The 25,122-nt window shown below is 40.8% G+C and overlaps 2 protein-coding genes across 6 annotated transcripts in view; both read left to right on the forward strand.

Annotated features, from left to right (window-relative positions):
• Positions 1–5,693, forward strand: part of SEC24A (SEC24 homolog A, COPII coat complex component) — a 68,759-nt gene extending 63,066 nt beyond the window's left edge. For all 3 annotated transcript variants that reach the window (XM_045892748.2, XM_064595922.1, XM_045892752.3), the window contains 4 exons: positions 1,135–1,239; positions 1,593–1,685; positions 2,381–2,484; positions 2,738–5,693. In XM_045892748.2, the coding sequence (XP_045748704.1) occupies positions 1,135–1,239; positions 1,593–1,685; positions 2,381–2,484; positions 2,738–2,852 (417 nt within the window). In that variant the 3' untranslated portion in view covers positions 2,853–5,693. The remainder of the gene's footprint in view (positions 1–1,134; positions 1,240–1,592; positions 1,686–2,380; positions 2,485–2,737) is intronic.
• Positions 5,694–11,402: 5,709 nt separating this feature from the next.
• CAMLG (calcium modulating ligand) lies at positions 11,403–23,137 on the forward strand. Of its 3 annotated transcripts, none has more exons than XM_064595923.1 (4): positions 11,403–11,681; positions 13,568–14,028; positions 16,217–16,282; positions 22,016–22,504. In XM_064595923.1, exons 1-4 carry the CDS (start codon positions 11,510–11,512, stop codon positions 22,160–22,162), a joined length of 846 nt encoding a protein of 281 aa, XP_064451993.1. In that variant the 5' UTR covers positions 11,403–11,509; the 3' UTR covers positions 22,163–22,504. The 3 variants fall into 3 exon arrangements, with proteins under 3 accessions (XP_064451993.1, XP_045748723.1, XP_045748718.1); XM_045892762.3 differs by lacking the exon at positions 22,016–22,504 and adding an exon at positions 22,520–23,137 and having other exon boundaries at positions 11,406–11,681; XM_045892767.3 differs by lacking the exons at positions 16,217–16,282; positions 22,016–22,504 and adding an exon at positions 22,520–23,137 and having other exon boundaries at positions 11,405–11,681.
• The last annotated feature ends 1,985 nt before the right edge of the window (positions 23,138–25,122 follow it).

Here is a 25,122-nt window from a genome sequence, read left to right on the forward strand (position 1 = left end):
GTTCAGGATACATGGGTATTGGTTGCATTTATTTTTTTTTTTTTAAGTTTTTTTTTTTTTTTTAACAGATTTTTATTTATTTGACAGAGAGACACAGCGAGAGGGAACATAAGCAGGGGGAGTGAGAGAGGGAGAAGCAGGCTTCCTGCTGAGCAGGGAGCCCAGTGTGGGGCTTGATCCCAGGACCCTGGGATCATGACCTGAGCTGAAGGCAGACGCTTAACGACTGAGCCACCCAGGCGCCCCCTATTTATTGTATTTTTTAAATAATAGTTAAGATCAGAAGTTAATTTGGCTTTATTGGGATTCACAGTGGGTTTGTCTAGATAACAGATAAATATTTCATCTTCTTTATATTTAAATATGAATAACTGATTTATCTAAGTTTCAAAGTCTCAAAGGTAACATTAAAAAAATTTTTTTTTAATTGTGACTACATATTACCATGTCAACAAAAATTCTTGGAATGCAAAGATTTGGTCAGAGGCAAGGGAAAGCTTTAGTGCTGTAGAGTTTGCAAACCAGAAGTCTGCTCTGAAGGGGAAGGTTTCAGCTCAGGGTTGAATAGGCAAAAATTATAAGTTCTGTGTCATTAGGGGTTGTTCAGCCTGAGGTCCCAAACTGCAACTTTAGGAGCAGAGTGACAAATTGGATACAATTCAGTATTTCTCATAGCAGCTTCAGGATTTGGCAGTAGCTGCAGAGCCTGATAAGATGTGTGGCAGGGGTCTGCAAATTTTGCTGAATTTTGTGTGGGCTTGCCACCTCAGGCTGTGTTGTCTGGTTTTGTTCCCCATGGGCATTTGGTCTGATAAAAAGTTTAGTTTTTCTCCCTTGATATGAGGGAACCCATCTTGTCAGCTGTTGCTGTCTAATTATTGGGGTATTTTATTTTTACTTGCATCAAAAAGCTGTAACTTTGGGGGCACCTGGGTGGCTCAGTCGGTTAAGTGTCTGACTCTTGATTTCGATCAGGTCATGATCTCACGGTCATGGGATCGAGCCCCACGTTGTACTCCACCCTCAGTGGGGAGGGAGTCTGCTTGAGATTCTCTGTCCCTTTCCCTCTGCCCCTCCTCTCTCTCTCAAATAAATAAAGTCTAAAAGTTTAATTTTTTTTGCTTAATTCCTCAGGGAGCACTCAACATCAACGATCGCACCATACCTCAGCCACCTATTCTTCAGCTTTCCGTGGAGAAGCTGAGCAGGGATGGAGCTTTCCTCATGGATGCAGGCTCTGTGAGTAGTCGGCTGATCTGGGTCGTTACCTCTGCATACTATTTATTATACCTTCATTCCCTTTAATATCTCTTTTCCTGAACAGGTTATATGCTATTTAATCTATGTATTTTATTATGAGCCACCTTCTCCCTCCATAGCCTCTTTTCATGATAAGCATAAATGTCTCATCATGGTAAAAAGTAATTATTATTAGTTCAGTTGATAATAATTTATATGTTTAATAATAATATGTTTAGTAAACTTACTAAACATACTTACCATTTTGATCTTTTAAAACATACTCAGTGGTAAAGGTGAGTCAGCAGCTCACTGTTACACATGTCTCAAAATGATTTTCTTCCTGTCCCCAGGTACTGATGCTTTGGGTTGGAAAAAATTGTGGACAAAATTTTCTCAGCCAAGTTCTAGGAGTTCAAAACTATGCATTAATTCCACAGATTATGGTAAGACTGTCTTAACATGATTGTGATTGTGGTAGACTTACAGGACCATTTAATTGGTCTATGTATGGCAGGGTCCTTTTTTTTTTTAAGATTTTATTTTTATTTATTTGTCAGAGAGAGAGAGAGCACAAAGCAGGGGGAGTGGCAGGCAGAGAGGGAGAAGCAGACTCCCCGCTGAGCAGGGAGCCCAATGTGGGACTTGATCCCAGGACCCCAGGATCACGACTTGAACTGAAGGCAGATGCTTAACGACTGAGCCACCCAGGCATCCCTATGGCAGGGTCCTTTTAACTGCTGCTTTGGAGTAAGAACTGATCTAATTGCCACATAAGCAAATGACTTGTGATCGGTGTCAGTTGGATTAATATATATTATTGAAGAAAGTAATAATGAACTCTGTCACCAGTTCTGTAACCATGGACAAGTCACTAACTGCCTCATTAGTAAATTAAGATTGTTCTTGCTTATGGAGGAGTAACTGAAATGATCCACAAGAAAGCATTTGTTTAGCTCTATAGCATTTGTTTGGATAATTTTCTATTTTAAAGTTAGAATTAGGTAGGGGAGCCTGGGTGGCTCAGTCAGTTAAGATCTCTAGGTGATTCATATACATGATAAAGTTTGAGAAACACTGTAAATGATGCCTTAGATATGTGATTCAAGTAAGTTGGATATTGCTGGTTTTTGTTCAATAGACAGACCTTCCAGAACTTGATACACCAGAATCTGCCAGAATAATAGCATTCATCTCTTGGCTTAGAGAGCAGAGACCATTTTTCCCCATACTTTATGTAATAAGGTAAGTGGAATTTTTCATATGCTAATAATGAAATAATTTGTTTAGCTTTACAGGGACCTATTTTGAGTCATACGTGACTATTGCTTAACCAAACCCTTCAGAAAAAAAAAAAACGAAGTTTCAATAAATATTACTCAATTATGCTTTATATGCAATTACTAGTAAAGAGTATGTTAAAAGCCTCATGACAAATCCACTTTATTTTACTATTATATTTTATCTAATGTATATATTTTTGTCTCTTATTCCTCAGGGATGAGAGTCCAATGAAAGCAAACTTCCTTCAAAACATGGTAGAAGACAGAACAGAATCTGCATTATCATATTATGAATTCCTCTTGCATATACAACAACAAGTGAACAAATGAAGATATTTGACTTAAAGTCATGATAATGCAGTACACCTGAGAATGTGTAATACTTTCCTTTTCTATTAGGTTTGTGGACTAATGTGATGATTGTATGTTCTCACTGTGATTTCAACAAACTATAGCAAATAAAGGACCACAGCAGAGAATCAAACATACTACTCTGAAATACTGTATTTTTCAAATCAAAATAGATCTACGTACATTTGATTGGATACTTTTTTCCTTTGCTGCCAATAATGTTTAAGTTGTTATGGATTGAAATAGGATGAGGCAATATTGCAGAGGCAAAGTACATTTTGTAAAATAAAGACTTCTGTGTTTCAAATGTATTATTTCTCATTTTTTCCTGAAATTTTGGCTGCTACATCTACAACCTCACAAGACTAAGTGTCGCAGGGATGTTACAAATCCATTGATAAATGATCTTTTTAAAATCCAAAAAATTTCAGAAGTAAATAGTATGTAGAAAAGCTAGAACCCATCCCCCACACCTGGTTTTTTTTTTTTAAGGAAGAAAAAGGATCATCATGTTAACTAAAACTAGAGTAAACTAACTCTAGACTAGTTTGAGAAGAATATGAATAATACAGTTGAGCTTTAAAATCTGTCAGTATTCTCTATACTTGAAGAACAAAGTCACTTTGATTTGAAGTGAAAACTAATTAAGTGATTTTCTGATTTGACTGCAGAAGACTTGGTTGGACCTAGTATCATATTCTGCAGTGAAAAGAATCAGCTGTCTTCATAAATACATTGGGACTGGCAATGATAATAGGGAGATGAGAAACTTTGGTTATCTTGATCCTTGAAGTGGGCTTTGGTTCATTTCTGCTCTGTGATGTATAATAAAAGTGTTATATTGGTGAATTGATAAAGAAATTAAAGGTTTTTAAAATTCTGTCTCAAATGCGTCAGTAACATTTTTCTAAGGAATTTAATAATTGGAAGCCGCTCATAAGATATTTATTCTTGGATATTAAACTTATTAAAGCATGAATGCTGCTGTTTGATTTGGTGGATATTAAGATTACACAAATCCAATATATTGAAGTTATGGTAGAAATGTGATTTCTGAACATGCTCAAGAGACTGCTTTTTTGATTGAGCCAGAGAAATATTACAGTCAAAACCATTGAGTGGATTTTGTTTACAAATAGGTAAATTATACATTTGTATATTTTAAGTGCTGAGATAGGATATCTTTAAAAGAGTTTGGCCCATTTTTCACAGATTCACCTTGTCTTGTATGAACTTCTTAACGTAAAAGTTGTTCATGTGTAATACTTGATGAAAAGATTTTTGTTTCTTTGTTTTAATGGGTTAGAAAAATGTGTTTACAATCTTGGTCTCATACGATCACCAATGAAATAGTAACTTTCAGGTTTACATCAGTATGAGCTGACTTTAACTGAGTTGTTTGGGGATAGGGAAGAATCAGGTCCCATTAGAGTATACACGACTGCTTGCCTGCTGGATCAAACTAATTGTTTGGGTTTTATAGGAATATCATCTCCCTTAAGCAGTATTAAGGTTTATCTTCAGTATGCGAGTGGTACATTGAACTGGACATTTTCTTGAAAGCTGCTTCATTATTATTAGGAAGCAATTTTCAAGTTGTAGCAAACTAAAATAAATTTATATTTTCCCCTCTTTTAAAGAAACAGTCATCCTTGTGCACTGATGTTTCTTAAAATAACTGAAATACTCTTCTTAATGTGAATTGTAAATGTTGATATTTGTAGGTCCTTTCTTAATAGTAGAGAAGAACCCTCCAGAGGGAAAAATTTGTGCTTCTAGGGACAGTGATCTTCCTTGTGCCTCACTTCAGAACTCTAAGTGGGTATGACTCTTGTTATTGCCACATGCTTTGTTAGTGTATTTCACAAATTTACTTTTAAAATTTCACTTTAAAAATTATTTTAGATAGTGTGTAACATGTGCAATCCAGAATAATTTTATAATAGGTCATAAAAACATAATTTTAGTTAAGATTCATAATATTTGTTCTCTGGGTAATGAGAGAATGAATGAACCTTTTGGAGATACTGATATTAAGCAATTATTTTTTGCAATACTGAATGTGTTTTTTAGTTGTTTTTTTTTTTTTTTTTTTTGCAGTAGGGCACTACCTATCTCATCTTGTATTACTTTTTGATGTAAAGCAACTAATATTTACACTATGCCATATTTTTTTTATTGTAGTTGTAAATTATGAACGATCCTCGAATTTTCTACAGATCTACAACTACTAAAGTAACAGACAAGGGCAATCTTGGTATTTAAATCTGAGCATGGCAATTCTACCATAAAAAGTACTCTATTTTTCTAATTTCTAGGATTTTTAAAATAACATTTCTGTACGTCTGACATTAATATTCACTCAAGCTGTGTACCATTTTAGTTTGCATATACTTGTTTTAATTTAATGTAATGTATTGAGTCTAACAGACTTTTATGATAATTAGAACAAAGGATTTATTTCTTCTAATCAAAGATGCATAACAGCTATTATCTAGGGGACCATCAAATGTGATTTCAAGATTTTGTTAACTACTTCAAATATAATCCTTACATAGAAATTTTAATTTTGTAAAGTAGTGTATAATATTGTAACATTAAATTCTTGTTTCAAATTCAAAAATGTATTGATCTTCAATGTGCTGTGTTAAATCTTGCTTCTCTTAAATATTAGAGACAAGATTTGTCTTCCTTTTTACAGTTTGTAATTTTCACTGTTTTATTCCTGTAAAAAAAGTCATTTGTAACCCATGCAAATAATCGCTTGAACTGTGCTAACTTATCAATTTGGCTATTCAATAAAGTTATTGAAAGAGCTTACATATAGTGACCTGTTATTTAAAGGGGATAACCTGCCAGTCACTGAATTGTGCCATGTTGTACACCCAAGTTAAATCAATGGAAGGCTTTGGCTGAAAGCACTTTGCATCTAAGCTGGTGTCTGGGAGGTCATAAACCGAATTCTTGATGCTCACTCCTCAAGGATTGCAGGATTTAAAATTCTAGATTGAAAGGTGTTTTTTTTTAAATTCTCGACGTGTTTAAGATAGTACTCCATTGTCTTCTGGACCCTTTGGTTATTGATAGGATGCCTACTGTCAATCTAAATGTTACTTTGAAGGTTATCTATTAGCTTTCAAGATTTTTTTTTTTTAAAGATTTTATTCATTTATTTGACAGAGAGAGACACAGTGAGAGAGGGAACACAAGGGGAGTGGGAGAGGGAGAAGCAGGCTTCCCGCGGAGCAGGGAGCCCGATGTGGGGCTCGATCCCAGGACCCTGGGACCATGACCTGAGCTGAAGGCAGACGCTTAACGACTGAGCCACCCAGGCGCCCCTCAAGATTTTTTTTTTATCCAGGGCGCCTGGGTGGTTCAGTCGTTAAGTGTCTGCCTTCGGTTCAGGTCCTGATCAGCCCCCATCGGCCTCCCTGCTCAGTGGGGAGCCTGCTTCTCCCTCTCCCACTCCCCCTGCTTGTATTCCCTCTCCTGCTGTGTCTCTGTCAAATACATAAAAATCTTAAAAAAAAAAAAAGATTTTTTTTTTAATTTTTTTAATTTTTTTTAAAGATTTTATTTATTTATTTGACAGAGAGAGACACAGCGAGAGAGGGAACACAAGCAGGGGGAGTGGGAGAGGGAGAAGCAGGCTTCCTGCTGAGCAGGGAGCCCGATGTGGGGCTCGATCCCAGGACCCTGGGACCATGACCGGAGCCGAAGGCAGACACTTAACGACTGAGCCACCCAGGCGCCCCAAGATTTTTTTTTTTTTTAAAGATTTTTTATTTATTTATCTGAGAGAGAGAATGGGAGACAGAGAGCATGAGAGGGGGAGGATCAGAGGGAGAAGCAGATTCCCCGCTGAGCAGGGAGTCCGATGCGGGACTCGATCCCGGGACTCCAGGATCATGACCTGAGCCGAAGGCAGTTGCTTAACCAACTGAGCCACCCAGGCGCCCCTCAAGATTTTTTTTTTTTTTAAATCCTTAATATTCTATAGTTTGGCTACTCTGAGTTTATAGTTTATCTTGCTTGTTTTTCAGAGCACATTTTAATCTCAAAATCCTCGTGTATCTTGAATTATGGAAAATCCTCAGCCATTTTTTTAAAGATTTTATTTATTTATTTGAGAGACAGCATGGGGGGGGGAGAGGGTCAGAGGGAGAAGCAGACTCCCCTGGCCAAGCAGGGAGCCTGACGGGGGACTCAATACTGGACCATGACCTGAGCAGAAGGCAGTCGCCCAACCAACTGAGCCACCCAGGTGCCCGCCATTTATTTTTTTTATTTTTATTTTTTTTAAAGATTTTATTTATTTATTTGACAGAGAGCAAGCACAAGCAGGGGGAGATGCAGGCAGAGTGAGAGGGAGAAGCAAGCTCCCCGCTGAGCAGGGTGCCTGATGCGGGACTCGATTCCAGGACCCTGGGATCATGACCTGAGCTGAAGGCAGACACTTAACCAACTGAGCCACCCAGGTGCCCCTCTATGGGTTTTTAGTTGCATTTTCTAGCCCCTTCCCCAAAACTAGGGCTCATAGTGGTGTTTTAGGGTTCCCGTCCTGCAGTGATTTGGGGATATCACCATTTCAGTCACCAGCAGTGGGAAGACTAGTTTCTGCCTTCTTTTCTGCCTCCCAACTTAAAAGCTGAAGCCCAAGGCTATGTGGGTCAATAGCAAATGATAACTTGAATATTTTTGGAGGGAGGGAAAACCTCAAGCAGTAAGTTTAGCCTCTGTGTCCCTGTGTGTTGTGTGATGCCTTTTAGTGCTTTTTAGCCCATGGAATGTGCTATCATTACCTGCTTCTGGACCTGCAGCCCAATAGGCACCTGACTTTAGCTCTGCAGTGCTGTTTCTGATACTTTCTATCTGCTAAGATGTTTCTCTTGTTTTTGAGTCTTGCTATTTCTTTTCCTCCCTTCATATTTTTAGCTGTTGTTATTTCTGTGTGAGTAAAGAGGGGTCCAAGCATGAACTTACTGCCTAAATTTAACCCCAGAAATTGAATTCTAGTTTCATCACTTATGGCTCAATCTTTTCAGCTTTGTAGCTACACTTTATCAATAAAGTATTATTACTAGCCTGTCTAAACAATGCTACATAAAAGTTAAAAAAATAGGGGCACCTGGGTGGCTCAGTTAAGTGTCTGCCTTCGGCTCAGGTCATGATCCCAGGGTCCTGGGATCAAGCCCCACTTCAGGCTCTCTGCTCAGCAGGGAGTCTGCTTCTCCCTCTCCCTGTGCCTCCCCCCTTGCTTGTGCGCTCTCTCCCTCTCACTTTCCTTCTCCCTCTCTCAAATGAATAAAATATATATATATATATTTTTAAAGATTTTATTTATTTATTTGACAGAGAGAGATACAGCGAGAGAGGGAACACAATGACCCCTGGGATCGAGCCCCACGTCAGGCTCCTGGCTCAGCAGGGAGCCTTCTTCTCCCTCTGCCTCTCTCCCTACTCATGCTCTCTCTCTCTCTCTCTCTGTATCTCTGTGTCTCAAATGAATAAATAAAAATCTTTAAAATAAAATAAAATTTACCACTTTGCCCAAACCTAGCACTGACAGCACTAGATTAAACTTTTGTGAATAGTTGCAGAAATTTTTCTTTTATTTATTATATTTTTAAAGATTTTATTTATTTGAGAGAGAGAGAGAGAGATAGATCATGAGCAGGGGAAAGAGCAGAGGGAGAGGGACAAGCAGACTCTCGTGCTGAGCGGAGAGTCAGATGCAGAGCTTGATTCCATGACCCTGAGATGACCTGAGCCCGATGCGGGGCTTGATCCCTGGACCCTGGGATCATGACCTGAGCTGAAGGCAGAGGCTTAACAACTGAGCCACCCAGGCGCCTCTAAATAATTTTTAAAAATTATACATGAGACTAATTGAAAATGCCATATTTTGACACCTCCTCTAAAAGAAAAATTTCTTTGGGGTGTCTGGCTCAGGCGGTTAAGCATCTGACTCTTGATTTCAGCTCAGGCCTTGATTTCAGGGTTGTGAGTTCAAGCCCTGCCTTGGGTTCCAAGCTGGGTGTGGCGCCTACTTAATAAAACAAAAATTAAAACTAAAAGAGGGGCTCCTGGGTGGCTCAGTTGGTTAAGCGTTTGACTCTTGATTTTGGCTCAGGTCATAATCTCAGGGTCATGGAATCAAGCTCTGCATCTGACTCTCCGCTCAGCACGAGAGTCTGCTTGTCCCTCTCCCTCTGCTCTTTCCCCTGCTCATGATCTATCTCTCTCTCTCTCTCTCTCAAATAAATAAAATCTTTAAAAATATAATAAATAAAAGAAAAATTTCTGCAACTATTCACAAAAGTTTAATCTAGTGCTGTCAGTGCTAGGTTTGGGCAAAGTGGTAAATTTTATTTTATTTTAAAGATTTTTATTTATTCATTTGAGACACAGAGATACAGAGAGAGAGAGAGAGAGAGCATGAGTAGGGAGAGAGGCAGAGGGAGAAGAAGGCTCCCTGCTGAGCCAGGAGCCTGACGTGGGGCTCGATCCCAGGACCCCGGGATCATGACCTGAGCCAAAGGCAGACGTTTAACCATCTGAGCCACCCAGGTGCCCCAAAGTGGTAAATTTTTAAAAAATGAGTGGGTTCGCCCTCGTAAAGTCCATAGTGAGGGAGATAGTAATTAATAATCTTAAGTATGCACATCATTTATCAAAGAATCACTTATTGAGAAGTACTAGGGAGTTTAATCAATAAACTACAGAAACCCCACAGGGAAATGGTTCCCCAGAGATAAGTAAGCATATAACATGAAATCTTCACACTTTTAATTCTTACCAAACTAAAGGAGCTATCATGCACCTAAGCAGATAAAATTTAAATTTGGATTCTATAGGCTCTCTTAAATGAAAAAAATATTGTTTATCCTGGAATTGTATTTGGTTTTGGTTCATTGGAACTATACGTCATTAAGTTCTGCACATTTATTATACTTAATAATTATTTCAGTTTTAGAAGTTTTTTTTTAAGACACAGCTATGTAGGTCTGTACACATAGGCAGGACAACCTTTTCTAATGCTTTGTCATTAAGTAGGCATGTCCTTGGGATTTAGCTTTTACCCAGTCAAGGGAGAAAATCCGTTGTTTATACCTTGGCTCCTCTTGTTACTGAAGCCAAAAGATAAATTGTTTAGATTTTTTTACACTTTTTTCCTCAAATTCTTCTGTCTGTACAGGGTAAGGGGACTAACAGTTAAATATAGTATTTCGTTACCTTCTGTTTAGGCCGGTTTCACTTGCTCCCTGATTTTGAGCATGATTGTGTAGCAGGCTTCATTGCAGGAGACCCACTAGATTGCTTCACCCTCTGCAGCCTCAGGTGTCAAGTGGTCACGGCGCCCTCTCACAAAGGGTTGACGGATGATTGAATTCCTTCATTCTTTTATTCATTCACTTCGTCTTTATGACGAATAGTTGCATAGCAAATGCAGGGCTGCCTTATGACTTTCATGTACCCTACGCACTTCGCTTTAGTGGGCCCCTTCCTCCAAAGAGGCTTTTTTTTTTAAAGTATGCTGCAGGCCCAGTGCCAGCCCAACTCCGAATTTGAACTCAGGACCCTGAGATCAAGACCTGAGCTGAGATAAAGGATCAGTGGCTTAACTGAGCCACCCAGGTGCCCCCATAATGGCATTCTTAAATTATATATTTTATGACTGTTGGTATAAGGATAACTATAATCCACGCTGGATTCATTATTATGTTAATTATCATTACACGTTTCTTCTGACTTTAAAAGAAATTAAAATTAGAACATTTCCTCGGGTCCCTAATACTATCATGGCTCCCAACACCGCCTTTTAAGTCAGCCCTGCTGAGTGCTCACGCTGTTCCAGGAGTTGCAGTTGCAAACAAAACACTCTTCCTGGAGCCTACAGTGTAGCTAGGGAGAAACTGACAATAAAATAAGTACATTTAGCTTGCGAGTCGGTTAAGAAAATAAGACAGATAAGGAGAATATGGAGTCTTGAGAAGAGTGGCGATTTAGGTAGAACGGACAGGGAAATCTTCACTGGGAAAGTCGTGAACAAAGACTTGAAGAAGGATTGGAACATGCCAGGTGTATATTTGGGAGAAAAGCGACTGAAGAGAATGAAGAAATCAGCGTAAAGAACAAACCCTAAACGCAACTCTCCCTAAAGCGTCGCTCCCGAGTTACGTATATCCGGAGTTTACAAGCGAGGTCGCAGAAGGTCACTAGAAACAAGTGCCCGCCGCAGCAACCTCCATTTTGCTTTTGGGCACCTACCCAAGTGGGTTTACGCCTGGCCCACATTCTTTTCCCTCTCGTCAGCATGGAGGCCGGTTTTCTTCCCGTCCGAATGAACATCAGAAAAGCGCGGTGGCGGGGGTAGAGGAGCAGCGAGGGCCAGCCCAGGCAGAAGGAACTAGGGTCGTCCAGTCTGCCCTCATCCAAGATGGCGGCGCAAACCTCGCGCTTTGTCCGGTCGGCGGTGCACGTGCTTAGCCCGCCTCTCGGGCTCGGCGCTCGGGGGCGTGTCTACGGCGGGGCGGGGGGGTGGGCTTGCGCCCTGCGGCCTGGCCTTAAGTCGTCTGCGCCGCGGTTGCCACCTCTAGCGCCACTTTTAGCATTCCGTGGTTTTGGAGGGGAAGATGGAGCCGGTGACCGTCGCGCCTGACAGCGGCGACAGGCCGGGGGCTCCGGCGACCTCAGGCCTGTCGGCTTCCCAGCGTCGGGCCGAGCTGCGGCGGAGGAAGCTGCTTATGAACTCGGAACAGCGCATCAACCGCATCATGGGCTTTCACAGGCCCGGGAGTGGCGCGGGTGAGAGCCTCCCGTCTCCCCTCACTCTCCGTCCGGCCCACCGCTTTGAGTCTTCAGGATTATTCTTGCTTTCCCTCTAACGCCCCGCTGGCCTTTTGACAAAGCCCTGCTCTGTGACCTACCCTCTTGTCTCCGCTTCTTAGGTGATGCCACAAGTTCTCACTTATTAACCCCCGGACGTTTCTAGTCCCTCTCCTCAATTTTCCGTGGGCTTCGCTCCGAGATTGTCCCCATCTCTGCCCCAGGCTGCGAAGCCTTGGCTCCTGAGTCCCCCACCTACGCCATGGTGCCCTCCACCCGGTTATGCTAGAGAGCCCCTTTTTCGTTCCCCACGCCCTCCCTTCTTGAAGGGCGCACCTTTTATCCCCTGTCAGATTGCTCTGTTGTACCCCTCAGGAAAATGGCTTGCTTTTATTTCTCTTCCAGATGCTTTCCCTTCCAGTGCCTTTCCTAGCGTCTCTCTTCCTTTTGTCTTTCGCTGTTATTCTGTCGGCCGTCCGGAGCTTGTGTTTACTGAACTGCTCCCTAGTCCTTCCTACGTGGAAATGGGACTCTTATGGTCCTATCCTGGTCTGTGTCAGTGCCCTCAACACTGTCATCCGCAGGCTTTCTACAACAGGAAAATAACACTGGGTGACCATTATTTGTACCCCCAACAAGTGGGACGTGCCCACCTAACGGTCTTCTCTCCTAGTGTGCTGAGATTGATGTGATTGATGTCAGGAACCGCATTTCATTTTATTTAATTAATTAATTTTTTTTTTAAAGATTTTATTTATTTGACAGAGAGACGCAGCGAGAGAGGGAACACAAGCAGGGGGAGTGGGAGAGGGAGAAGCAGGCTTCCCGCAGAGCAGGGAGCCCGATGCGGGGCTCGATTCCAGGACCCTGGGATCATGACCTGAGCGGAAGGCAGACGCCTAACGACTGAGCCACCCAGGCGCCCCAAGGAACCGCATTTTAACCCTAAAGAGAGTTCCTCATTTCTCGCCCAGTGCGTGTACAATTCAATGAATATTCATGTGAATATTTATTGAGCACTTAGTAGGTGCTAGTGTTCTCTAAGTTTCCATTGATTGCCTTAATAATTGACTTTTATTGAGTGTTTGCAAGCTACTTAAAGCTTTGTGATTTCTGTGGGCTTTAGGTAGACAGACCTGAACTTTTCAGATAGTTTACAAGTTACCAGGAAAGGTAAGAAGCACTATTTGAATTTCTTCTAAACAATAGTTAGAAGACACATTTCTCCCTTTAATGATTAACAGCAGGATATTTCTTCCAAAGGCATTTATTGTCCTTCTCAAGCTGTATTCTGTATTGTGTTCTTTTGCTTTGAAAATTCTGTCACTAAAGGTTTTGTTTTGCTTTTAAAGCAGAACAGCATCCTCAAACTGCTTAATTACCTGCTAATGGCTCCCTCACTACGATAGGGAACAGTAGCTCTTCTGCAGGATATGCCACACCCTATGCTGACAGGACTCTGGATTCAGAAATGGAATATTAAAATACAGATTTTGAAAAGCTTTAATGATTTTATATTTTTAATCAAATAAGCTAGAGCAGGCAATCTAGTCATTCTTCTGGGATATATTATCCATGAAAACCTGGTCTTTATAGCTTGCTCCCTCCATGACCGTCTTTCCCAAGTTGTCTGCTAGTCTTATCTTCCTGCTCCCAGTTTGGGTTGTATCCTCTGCGAGAATACCGTTTTGGGGTGATACATATTCTGAGGGTGTAGAGGAAGGAACCAGTTTATGTTTTACGCAGAATCAGTTTTTAGATTCAGAGACTGCAGAGTTCCAGCAGTAGCGGCATATTTTTTAATATTAATATGAAAGGTGTTTGCCAGTATGTACTACATAAGGCTTCTAAATTTCTTTTCTCAGAAGAAGAAGGTCAAACAAAATCAAAGCAGCAGGACAGTGACAAACTGAACCCCCTCACCATTCCTTCAGTTTCAAAGCGAGTAGTGCTAGGGGATTCGGTCAGTACAGGAACAACTGACCAGCAAAGCGGTGTGGCCGAGGTAAAGGGGACTCAACTGGGAGACAAACTGGACTCTTTCATTAAACCACCGGAGTGCAATAATGATGTAAACCTTGAGCTCCGGCAGCGGAATAGAGGGGACCTGACAGCAGACACTGTCCAGAGGGGTTCTCGCCATGGCCTTGAACAGTACCTCTCCAGATTTGAAGAAGCAATGAAGCTACGGAAACAACTGATTAGTGAAAAACCCAATCAAGAAGATGGAAATACAACAGAAGAATTTGACTCTTTTCGAATATTTAGATTGGTGGGATGTGCTCTTCTTGCCTTTGGAGTCAGAGCTTTTGTTTGCAAATACTTGGTAAGAAACATAATGGAAATTGCAAATTGGCTATAGAATGAGTGCTTTAAATCCATGGAATTGATTGCCAGTATTTACCATATTCATGTGGCTGCTTGGAGATATAAACTGCTATTCACCTTAGATATAGATGAAATGTTCTGGTTAAATACAGAGCCCAATAATAATTGCTTAACTCTTTCTGTATTCTAGGTAGCATTCTGATGCTTTACATGTATTAATTTATTGAACCTCATCCTTCTGACTTTGTGTTTTATAGATGAGGGAATGTAGACCCAGAGGTTAAATCATTTGCCCAAGGTCACATAGTTACTAAGTGACAGCTGGGCTTTAACACAGTCAGTTTCTTTCCAAAACCAAAGGGTAAAGTATCTACATGTACTATATATTAATTACCACTTTTTATTTTTTATTTTAATTTTTTAAAATTTTTTAATTTTTAATTTTTTTAAGGATTTTATTTATTTATTTGAGACAGAGAGAATGAGAGACAGAGAGCATGAGAGGGAGGAGGATCAGAGGGAGAAGCAGACTCCCTGCCGAGCAGGGAGCCCGATGCGGGACTCGATCCCGGGACTCCAGGATCATGACCTGAGCCGAAGGCAGCCGCCCAACCAACTGAGCCACCCAGGCGCCCTAATTACCACTTTTTAAAAAGATTTATTTATTTACTTGACAGAGACAGCGAGAGAGGGAACACAAGCAGGGGGAGTGAGAGAGGGAGAAGCAGGCTTTTCGCAGAGCAGGGAGCCTGATGCAGGGCTCGATCCCAGGACCCTGGGATCATGACCTGAGCCGAAGGCATACACTTAAGGACTGAGCCACCCCAGGCGCCCCAATTACCACTTTTCAAGTAATTTGAAACCTTAAAATACAGTTCCTGTGGTCCTGAACATGATGTAATTTTTTTCGTGATTCAGCAAGCACTTCAGCATTTTATAATGTAGTATCATCATAATGGCAGTCCGTCTTTGTGCCTTCACGTGCCAGGAGAAATGAAGAAAAGCATAACTCATAGTTCAGTGTCTTGCTCTTAGAAGTATTTCCATTCACTAGACATTTTAAGAATACCTACCAACTACCGGGCATATAGCAAATTTTTCAGATAATTAAAGTTTATATTATTCAGCAGGAAAGTTTTTTTAAATCTATTTTATGCACTTATTTTTTTTTTAAAGAGAATCTGTTGTACAGATCTGACATTAAATTGTCATAGCTTTCAGCATTTAGTGAGATGTGTAGCTGCTTTTTTTTTTTTTAAGGGTGCTGTGCTTTTAGGATTTTAAAGTTATGTCCTATTTATGTGTGAGGTTTTTTTGTTTTTTTAGTTTTTTTGCTATCAGATTTTCAGATGTTATTTCTCACTGCTTTCACTATATGTCCATCTGGTAATGTTTGCTCTTTCTCTCCCTTCATAATATTTTTAATTTTAGGAATAAATCTAAATCAATTAATTTTTTTTTTTTAATTTTATTTGCTTATTTGACAGAGAGAGACACAGTGAGAGAGGGAACACAAGGAGGGGCAGTGTGAGAGGGAGAAGCAGGCTTCCCCCCGAGCAGGGAGCCTGATGTGGGCTCGATCCCAGGACCCTGGGACCACGACCTGAGCTGAAGGCAGACGCGCAACGACTGAGCCACCCAGGCGCCCCCTAAATCAATTATTGTTTGGGTCTTTTCGATTTTCTTGTGCAAGAAGCAAGACAACCACACCATTTTATCTATAGTAAGAATAGCTTGTCCTTTGGATGCCAGCAGTATAGCTAATGAGATAATTTCTTGTCCCAGTGTCTGGGAATGTACGGCATCCAGTAAGTACTGGGCCTTTTCTGTGTGCTTGGAAATTGTTGGTTGATTACGTCTAGATGAGAGAGATGTTACTGCATGATGTATTATACATCTATTGCCACTGAATACTCTAAATCATTTAAAGAATAAGTTTTTGTGAGAGTAGACATTTTGGGGAACATCGAAAGAATGTGACTTGACTTGAGAAACATGTTTTATGATAAGGAGATCCAGTCCCTTTATTTTTTTCACCCTTGTGCAGAAACAAGACTGCTTTCAGCCACTAAAATTAAATATATGTGTATTTTTTTGCTTGGAATTTTATAGCTGCTGTTAGTTTGATTTGTTGTGATTTGAATGATGATGTTGGAAAGACATAATTTTATCTTCTATCTTCACAGTCCATATTTGCTCCGTTTCTTACTTTACAACTTGCATACATGGGACTATACAAATATTTTCCCAAGGTAAATTAAAACTTTTTCTAAATTATTGATGATGTATTTAGACTGATTGATGACTAGATAATTTTAAGAACTTAAAAAAAATTAGTCATACTCATGTTCTGAATCAGTGCTACTAGAAGTGTCATTGGCCCACCATTGCTGATCTTTTTTTTTTTTAAAGATTTTTTATTTTATTTTATTTATTTGACAGAGAGAGAGATAGCGAGAGCAGGAACACAAGCAGGGGGAGTGGGAGAGGGAGAAGCAGGCTTCCCGCCGAGCAGGGAGCCCGATGTGGGACTCGATCCCAGGACCCTGGGATCATGACCTGAGCCGAAGGCAGACGCTTAACGACTGAGCCACCCAGGCGCCCACCATTGCTGATCTTAAAAACTATTTATTTCTGTTTGTAACAAGTTAAGTTCAGGACGTGAGTGATTAGAAACTTTTTGGCAATTTGACATTGCCATAACATTTTTTTCATATTTTACAAAAATGTTGGTCCATCATGGACTGGGGGGAAAACTTAACCACTGAGTTTGAATAATACTTTTCTGAGAAAATGTTCAGTTTAATTACTTAGTGAATTTATTAATCCATTTTATCTGTAATAAAGGAAATTAATTTTAAAATGCATTCATTTATCTTACTATGCTCCTTACTGGATGCCTAATAACAATGCACTGTATCTTTAATGTCCAAGGGCCTGGTATTTCCAAGAATTATTTGGCCCAAGTTGCAGAACAGAATCATGGAGAGTGTCAGTGTTTACCTAGTCTGCTTAACTACAAATGTATACACAGTTTTGTGGGACTTGGCTGGCATAAAAAGTAACCTCACTGATATAATTGAGTTTTGTGTGAGGGTTCTGTTTTTTTTTTTTTTTAAAGATTTTACTTAAGTTATTTGAGATAGAGGGAGAGCGAGAGAGCATGATCGGGGGGAGGGGCAGAGAGAGGAGGAGAAGCAGGGTCTCTGCTGAGCAGGGACCCCGATGCGGGGCACAATCCCAGGAACCTGGGATCATGACCTGAGCTGAAGGCAGACGCTTAACTGAGCCACCCAGGCACCCCTTGTGAGTTTTTTACTGAAAAACAGCTACTTGGTCATTTGCTTAGTCGTTTATAATGCACTGATAGACCTCATGTGTGTCTTCAGTGGGTTTGAAACATATTTATGAAGAGTCAAGTAGGTTATATATACAAAGTAAAAGAATACAAAAAGAAATGTAATTTTCTTTTATTTGTAAATTTAATTGAATTTTTTTGGATGATACAGATGTATATTTATTGAAAGATTGATAGTTTTCCAATAGCAAAGTTTTTTGTTTTTGTTTTTTTAAAGATTTTATTTATTTATTCGACAGAGAGGGAGACATTGAGAGAGGGAACACAAGCAGGGGGAGTGGGAGAGGGAGAAGCAGGCTTCCCGCTGAGCAGGGAGCCTGATGCGGGGCTCGATCCCAGGACCCTGGGATCATGACCTGAGCCGAAGGCAGACGCTTAACCGACTGAGCCACCCAGGCGCCCCGCAATAGCAATGTTCAGAAACAGCAAAGATGTCTGCTAATAAATGACTCATTAAATTATGGCATATCCATTCAGAATGATGAAGCTCTGATATATGGATAATGGTAAGCTTGCCAAGAAATATAAAGAGAAGAAAACAAAATGCAGAGTAGGAGCTATAGTATGCTACTTTTTTCATAAAAAGGAGGAAAATAGGGGTGCCTGGGTGGCACAGTTAAGCATCTGACTCTTGGTTTCAGCTCAGGTCATGACCTCAGGGTCCTAGGATCGAGCCCTGTGTCAGGCTGCACACTCAGCATGGAGTCAGCTTAAGATTCTCTCTCTCCCTTTCCCCCTCCTGCTCGTGCTGTCTCTCTCTCTCTCTCTCAAATAAATGGATAAAAATCTTTAAAAAAAAAAAAAAGGAAAATAATACATATTTGATTTTCTTGTATATGTATGAAGAAACTTTGGAAGTTTTTTTTTTAAGATTTTTTTTTAAATTTATTTGAGAGAGAGCACATGTGGAAGTTGGGGGTGGGGGAGAGGGAGAAGCGGACTCCCTGCCGAGCAGGGAGCCTGATACACGGCTCAATCCCAGTACCCTGAGATCTTACCCTGAGCCAAAGACAGCTGCTTAACCAACTGAGCCACACAGGTGCCCCTCAGCTCAGGTCTTGATCTCATGGTTGTGAGTTTGAGCCCCATGTTGGGCTCCACACTGGGCATGTAGCCTACTTTAAAAAGAAAGAAAGAAAAAAAAAAATCTTTACAACCCTGAGATCGAGAGTCGCACACTCCATTGACTGAGCCAGCCAGATGCCCCATACACTCTGGAAGAATATTACATGAAATTATTAACAATGGTTATTTGTGCTAGGAATGTGTATGTGTTACTAGGTAAATGGGGGAGAGAAAAGGAAGGGAGACTACTGTATACTTTTAACAAAACATTTTGTTGTAACTTTTTTTTTTAAGATTTGCTTAAACTTTATTTATTTTAAAGATTTTATTTATTTATTTGACAGAGAGAGAGAGCACAAGTAGGCAAAGCGGCAGGCAGAGGGAGAGGGAGAAGCAGGATATCCGCTGAGCAGAGAGCCCAGTGTGAGGCTCGATCCCAGGACTCCGGGATCATGATCTGAGCCAAAGGCAGACGCTTAACCGACTGAGCCACCCAGGCACCCCTTATTTTTTATTTTTTAAGATTTATTTTATAAAGGGGCGCCTGGGTGGCTCAGTTGGTTAAGCGACTGCCTTCGGCTCAGGTCATGATCCTGGAGTCCCGGGATCGAGTCCCGCATCGGGCTCCCTGCTCGGCAGGGAGTCTGCTTCTCCCTCTGACCCTCCTCCCTCTCATGCTCTCTGTCTCTCATTCTCTCTGTCTCAAATAAATAAATAAAATCTTAAAAAAAAAAAAATTAAAATTAAAAAAAAAGATTTGATTTATTTATATCAGAGAGAGCAAGAGTGCGTGTAGGGGGTGGGGAGGGAAGGGTAGAGGGAGAATCCCAGGCCAACTTCCCACTGAGCACAGAGCCCATCGTGGGGCTCAATCCCAGGACCATGAGATCACAACCTGAGCCGAAATCAAAAGTCAGATGCTCAACTGACTGAGCCACTCAGGTGCCCCAGGATTTTTTTCTTTTTTTAAGTTATCTCCACATTCAACATGGGGCTCAAACTCAGAACCCTGAGATCAGGGGCGCCTGGGTGGCTCAGTCGTTAAGGGTCTGCCTTTGGCTCAGGTCATGGTCCCAGGGTCCTGGGATCGAGCCCCGCATCGGGCTCCCTGCTCCACGGGAAGCCTGCTTCTCCCTGTCCTAATCATCCTGCTTGTGTTCCCTCTCTCGCTGTGTCTCTCTCTGTCAAATAAATAAATAAAATCTTTAAAAAAACCCCTGAGATCAAGAGTTGCATGTTCCACCAATGGAGCCAGCCAGGTGCCCCTTATGACAGTTTTTATTTTTTTATTTTTTAAAGATTTATTTATTTATTTATTTGAGAGAGAGAGAATGAGAGACAGCAAGCACATCAGAGGGAGGAGGGTCAGAGGGAGAAGCAGACTCCCCGCCGAGCAGGGAGCCCGATGCGGAACTCGATCCAGGGACTCCAGGATCATGACCTGAGCCGAAGGCAGTCGCCCAACCAACTGAGCCACCCAGGCGCCCCCCTTATGACAGTTTTTAAACTCACAGAAATGTTCAAAGAATTGTGCAGTGAACTCCCGTTTATACTTATTACCTAAATCTGTAATTAACATTTTGTTATATTATCATGTATCTATCCAATTTATCCATTTTCAATCCATCTTTTTTTTTTGATGTATTTCAAAATATGTTGTAGATGTAGACGTCAGTATATTTTACCCCTACACATTTTGGCCTATATATCATTAACTACAATTTAATAGTGATCTGTGGTTCTTTTTCCTTTTTTTAAGGTAAAATTCTCATACAGTGAAATGCTCAAGCTGTTAGTGTACCATTTAATGAGTTTTGACAACCTGTGAAACCCAGATCCTTTCAAGGTTTAGAACGTGACTGTCAGGACATTCCACCATGCCCCTTTCCAGTCAGCTTCAGCCCCTACAACCTGAGGGTCTGGTTTCCTTCTTTTTTTTTTTAAGATTTTATTTATTCATTTGAGACACAGAGATACAGAGAGAGCACACGTAGGGGGAGAGGCAGAGGGAGAGGGAGAAGCAGGCTTCCTGCAGAGCAGGGAGCCCGATGCGCGGCTCGATCCCAGGATCCTGGGATCATGACCTGAGCTGAAGGCAGACGCTTAAGCATCTGAGCCACCCAGGTGCCCCAGATCTGGTTTCCTTTTTCCCACCGTAGATTAGTTATTGCCTCTTTTATTTTATTTTATTTTTTTAAGATTTTATTTATTTATTTATTTGAGAGAGAGAGAGAATGAGAGACAGCATGAGAGGGAGGAGGGTCAGAGGGAGAAGCAGACTCCCTGCCGAGCAGGGAGCCCGATGCGGGACTCGATCCCGGGACTCCAGGATCATGACCTGAGCCGAAGGCAGTCGCTTAACCAACTGAGCCACCCAGGCGCCCCTGCCTCTTTTAGTACTTCACTTTTTTTTTAAGATTTTAAGTAATCTCTATACCCAACGTGGGGCTTGAACTCACAACCCTGAGATCAAGAGTTGCTCCACTGACTAAAGCAGCTGCCCCCGTTTTAGTATTTCATATATATGGGATCATTCTTATACATACTTTTTTGTACAAGGATTCTTTTATTCTGCATAATTTTGAGATTCATCCATGTTGTTGAGTGTATTGGGCCATCCCCCGCTTTGTTTTTTCTGAGTAATATTCCATTGTATGAATGTATCCATTTGTTTGTCTGATCTCCTGTCCAGAGACATTTGGTTGTTTCCAGTTTTTAGTTATGTCTAAAGCAGCTGAGAATTTGTATGAATCTTTTTCTGTATATAAGCTTTGATTTCTCTTGGGTAACAGCTTTTTATATTTAAAAAGTTTCTTGGCTGCCAGAGTAGCTCAGTCGGTTAAATGGCTGCCCTTGGCTCTTAGGTCATGACCCCAGGGCCCTGGGATTGAGCCCTGTGTTGTGCTCCTTGCTCAATGGGTAGTCTGCTTCTCCCTCTCCCTCTGCCTCTCCTCCTTACTCGTACTCTCTCAAAAAATAAGTAAAAATTTAAAAAAAATATTTAAATAGGTTTTTTAATCATGTGACTGGATCTGGTGATACCAGATCAACTAAGTAAATGAAAATTCAGCCTTAAATGCCTTTAAAAATTAGACAAGGGTGCCTGGGTGGCTCAGACGGTTAAGCGTCTGCCTTCGGCTCAGGTCATGATCCCGGGGTCCTGGGATCGAGTCCCACATCAGGGAGCCTGTTTCTCCCTCTCCCTCTGACTGCTGCTCCCCACTGCTTGTACACTCTCTCTCTCTCTCAAAAATAAATAAAATCTTAAAAAATAAAAATAAATAAAAAATAAAAATTAGACAAGAAAATTTCATCAGGAAATAGATGTTCAGTGATACCCTACTGCATGTGTAACAAGTATGAATTCCTTTGCATGACCGCTAGAGCTCTACAGAATGTTCCTATGATTCTGTCACAAATAGCTCTGTATTTTAGTATGGCTATCACTCTTCTGACTTTTGTTGTCTAAGACTTACCTCCAATAAGATTTCTCCTCTCATTTTTGTCCATCTAAATCTTGCTCATTTTTTTTTTTTAAAGATTTTATTTATTTATTTCACAGAGAGATACACACAGAGACAGGGAACACAAGCAGGGGGAGTGGGAGAGGAAGAAGCAGGCTTCCCGCCGAGCAGGGAGCTGGATGTGGGACTCGATCCCAGGACCCTGGGATCATGACCTGAGCCAAAGGCAGACGCTTAAGGACTGAGCCACCCAGGCGCCCCTAATTTCTACCTTCTTTGAGCCACTGTAGTAGTAATGTTTTTCCTGTTTTTGTCTTGTGCTGTTGTATATATCTTAAATAGTTATTTATGTTTTGCCTTTCAAGATAAGACTTTTTTTCACTTTTGATAACATGAATGGTGTCTTTCCCCTAATGCCTAGCAGTTTGCTGCTTTACATATTATATGCTTAGTAAATGTTTGTTGATATATTACTGATTGATGTTCTGAAACTTCATTAACGGCTTTGAATCAGGCAAAAATAGCAGCACTGATAATATTTGTATAGAGCTTAAGTAGTCTTCTGAAAGCTGTAAGATTTATTGAAGTCTTTCTGTGTACAGGGTGAAAAGAAGATAAAGACAACCGTACTAACAGCTGCCCTTCTATTATCTGGAATTCCTGCTGAAGTGATAAATCGATCAATGGATACCTATAGCAAAATGGGCGAAGTTTTCACAGATCTCTGTGTCTACTTTTTCACGTTTATCTTTTGTCATGAACTCCTTAATTACTGGGGCTCTGAAGTACCATGAAGCTTGCAGCACTCAGCAGGAGAAGCTTACCAAAAAGCACCTTCTCTTCTATAGTGCAGTGTCTCTAAAGGAGGCAAATGGGTTTACACCTTTATGTAATTCTTGTACTTGATAGGCGTTGTAAAATCATTTGATTAGGAATGGAATGGCAGGTTCCCTGATTTAAAAGCGTTGAGTTTGTATTAATACTGATGTGAAGAATAGACTTCCATTGTCATTAATTGACTTTTCTTTGTTTAATTAGAATCCCTAGTCTCCACGTTTCTCTAACTTCTAAGATTTGTAATTCCTCTTTTGGGAGCTGAGCTGCTGCTTTTGGAGAGCAGATGAACATGGTCTCAGCCAGCCCCAAGGGCTGCAACTTGTATTTGTGTTGTTCTGTCCGAAAAATGGAGCCATCTTAAAAATAAAATGAAAGAAACTGAATGGTCTAATGTTAAGTCTGCACGTGTTAACTTATAAGGACTAAATAAGGTAGCCAATTTTATCTTTTCTTGTCGAGTATCTTAATTTTTACTCCAGTGCAAAAAAGGAGTGATGAAAGAAATTATTAACATTCATACATGTGAAATTAGAAAGCATTTATGAAGGTATTTATTTTAATTTTTATTTATGGAAAATTATTTTTAAATTTTTTAAAGATTTTATTTATTTACTTGACAGAGAGAGAGCACAGGTAGGCAGAGAAGCAGCAGAGGGAGAGTGAGAAGCAGGCTCCCCGCTGAGCAGGGAGCCGGATGCGGGACTCATTCCCAGAACCCTGGGATCATGACCTGAGCTGAAGGCAGACGCTTAACTGAGCCACCCAGGTGCCCCTATAAAAATTATTTTATTATCAAGCTCATAATTGGGAATTTTCACTTTTGAGTGTTCAATTTCTAGAAGTAAGATTTTTAATTTATTTTTATTTACTTTTTTTTTTTAAGATTTTATTTATTTGACAGAGAGAGACACAGCGAGAGAGGGAACAGAAGCAGGGGGAGTGGGAGAGGGAGAAGCAGGCTTCCTGCAGAGCAGGGAGCCCGATACGGGGCTCAATCCCAGGACCCTGGGACCATGACCTGAGCCGAAGGCAGACGCTTAACGACTGAGTCACCCAGGTGCCCAGGAGTAAGGTTTTTAAGCAAACTAGAATAGTATGATTAGTATGTATAAAAATTGGATTTGAAAATTGACTGGGGTATGCAACCCAGTATCATAAATACCCTTTTAAATAACTTGGTAACACTATCATATATGGAAGATTATAAAACATTAAGCATTATATTGCTTAATATTACATTTCCTTAAAATTTTTGTATGGCCTATTTGATTAATCCTTGTGAAATTATAAATATATGTACCTTTTTCTTTATTATTCCTGAAGTCTTCATTTTTTTTTTAAAGATTTTATTTATTTGACAGAACACAGGCAGGGGGAGCACCAGAGGGAGAGAGAAGCAGACTCCTTGCCAAGCAGGGACCCCGATGTGGAGCTCCATCCCAGGACCCTGGGATCATGACCTGAGTCGAAGGCAGACGCTTAACCCACTGAGCCACCCAGGTGCCCCCAAAGCCTTTATTTTTGTCATTTTACTTTGACCCAAAATAATAGAATATAACTATAATTAAGTGTATTCCTCTGACTTAGGATAAGATTACAAACACAGGTTCTTCCTGATTCCCTAATGAATCTAGTATCTAGAGGAGAATTGGAAAGCACCCTTGGGGGGCGCCTGGGTGGCTCAGTTGGTTAAGCGACTGCCTTCGGCTCAGGTCATGATCCTGGAGTCCCTGGATCGAGTCCCGCATCGGGCTCCCTGCTCTGCAGGGAGTCTGCTTCTCCCTCTGACCCTGTGCCCTCTCATGTGTTCTCTCTTTCTCTCATTCTCTCTCTCTCAAATAAATAAATAAAATCTTTAAAAAAGAAAAAAAAAAAAAAAGAAAGCACCCTTGGATTTGTCATTTCCCCTCCCAGTCCCTGGGAAGACACTGGTGGTCTTCAATTGCACATATTTACTTTTGTTTCTTACTTTATTTTTTTTGTTCTTTTGTTTCTTTTTTTTTAAAGATTTTATTTATTTATTTGAGAGAGAGAGCACATGAGAGGGGGGGAGGGTCAGAGGGAGAAGCAGACTCCCCGCTGAGCAGGGCGCCCGATGCGGGACTCGATCCCGGGACTCCAGGATCATGACCTGAGCCGAAGGCAGTCGCTTAACCAACTGAGCCACCCAGGCGCCCTGTTCTTTTGTTTCTTAAAAAAAAAAAAAAAAAAAAAGGCCTCATTTAGCCAGTTGACAAATGCGAAGCTTTAGTACTTACAGATCATTATCGAATCTTTTCAGAGAGAAGAGCTAGCTATAATATATCTGTCTGTTGGTGCCATTTTTCTTTATTCAGCCAATTGGCATCTTCCTAATAATTTAAGAATG

Source organism: Mirounga angustirostris, unplaced genomic scaffold (assembly GCF_029215605.1).
Source record: "Mirounga angustirostris isolate CCGP_5_RB_7025 unplaced genomic scaffold, mMirAng1.0.hap1 SCAF_7, whole genome shotgun sequence".
NCBI lineage: Eukaryota > Metazoa > Chordata > Mammalia > Carnivora > Phocidae > Mirounga > Mirounga angustirostris.

What these genes read in the sequence shown, in the direction of transcription:
- CAMLG (XM_045892762.3), top strand. Translation starts at nt 11,510, where the DNA reads ATGGAGCCGGTGACCGTCGCGCCTGACAGCGGCGACAGGCCGGGGGCT. An exon ending in CAGGCCCGGGAGTGGCGCGG is followed by an intron (nt 11,682 to 13,567) that starts GTGAGAGCCTCC and finishes TTCTTTTCTCAG; the next exon opens with AAGAAGAAGGTCAAACAAAA. An exon ending in CTTTTGTTTGCAAATACTTG is followed by an intron (nt 14,029 to 16,216) that starts GTAAGAAACATA and finishes CTATCTTCACAG; the next exon opens with TCCATATTTGCTCCGTTTCT.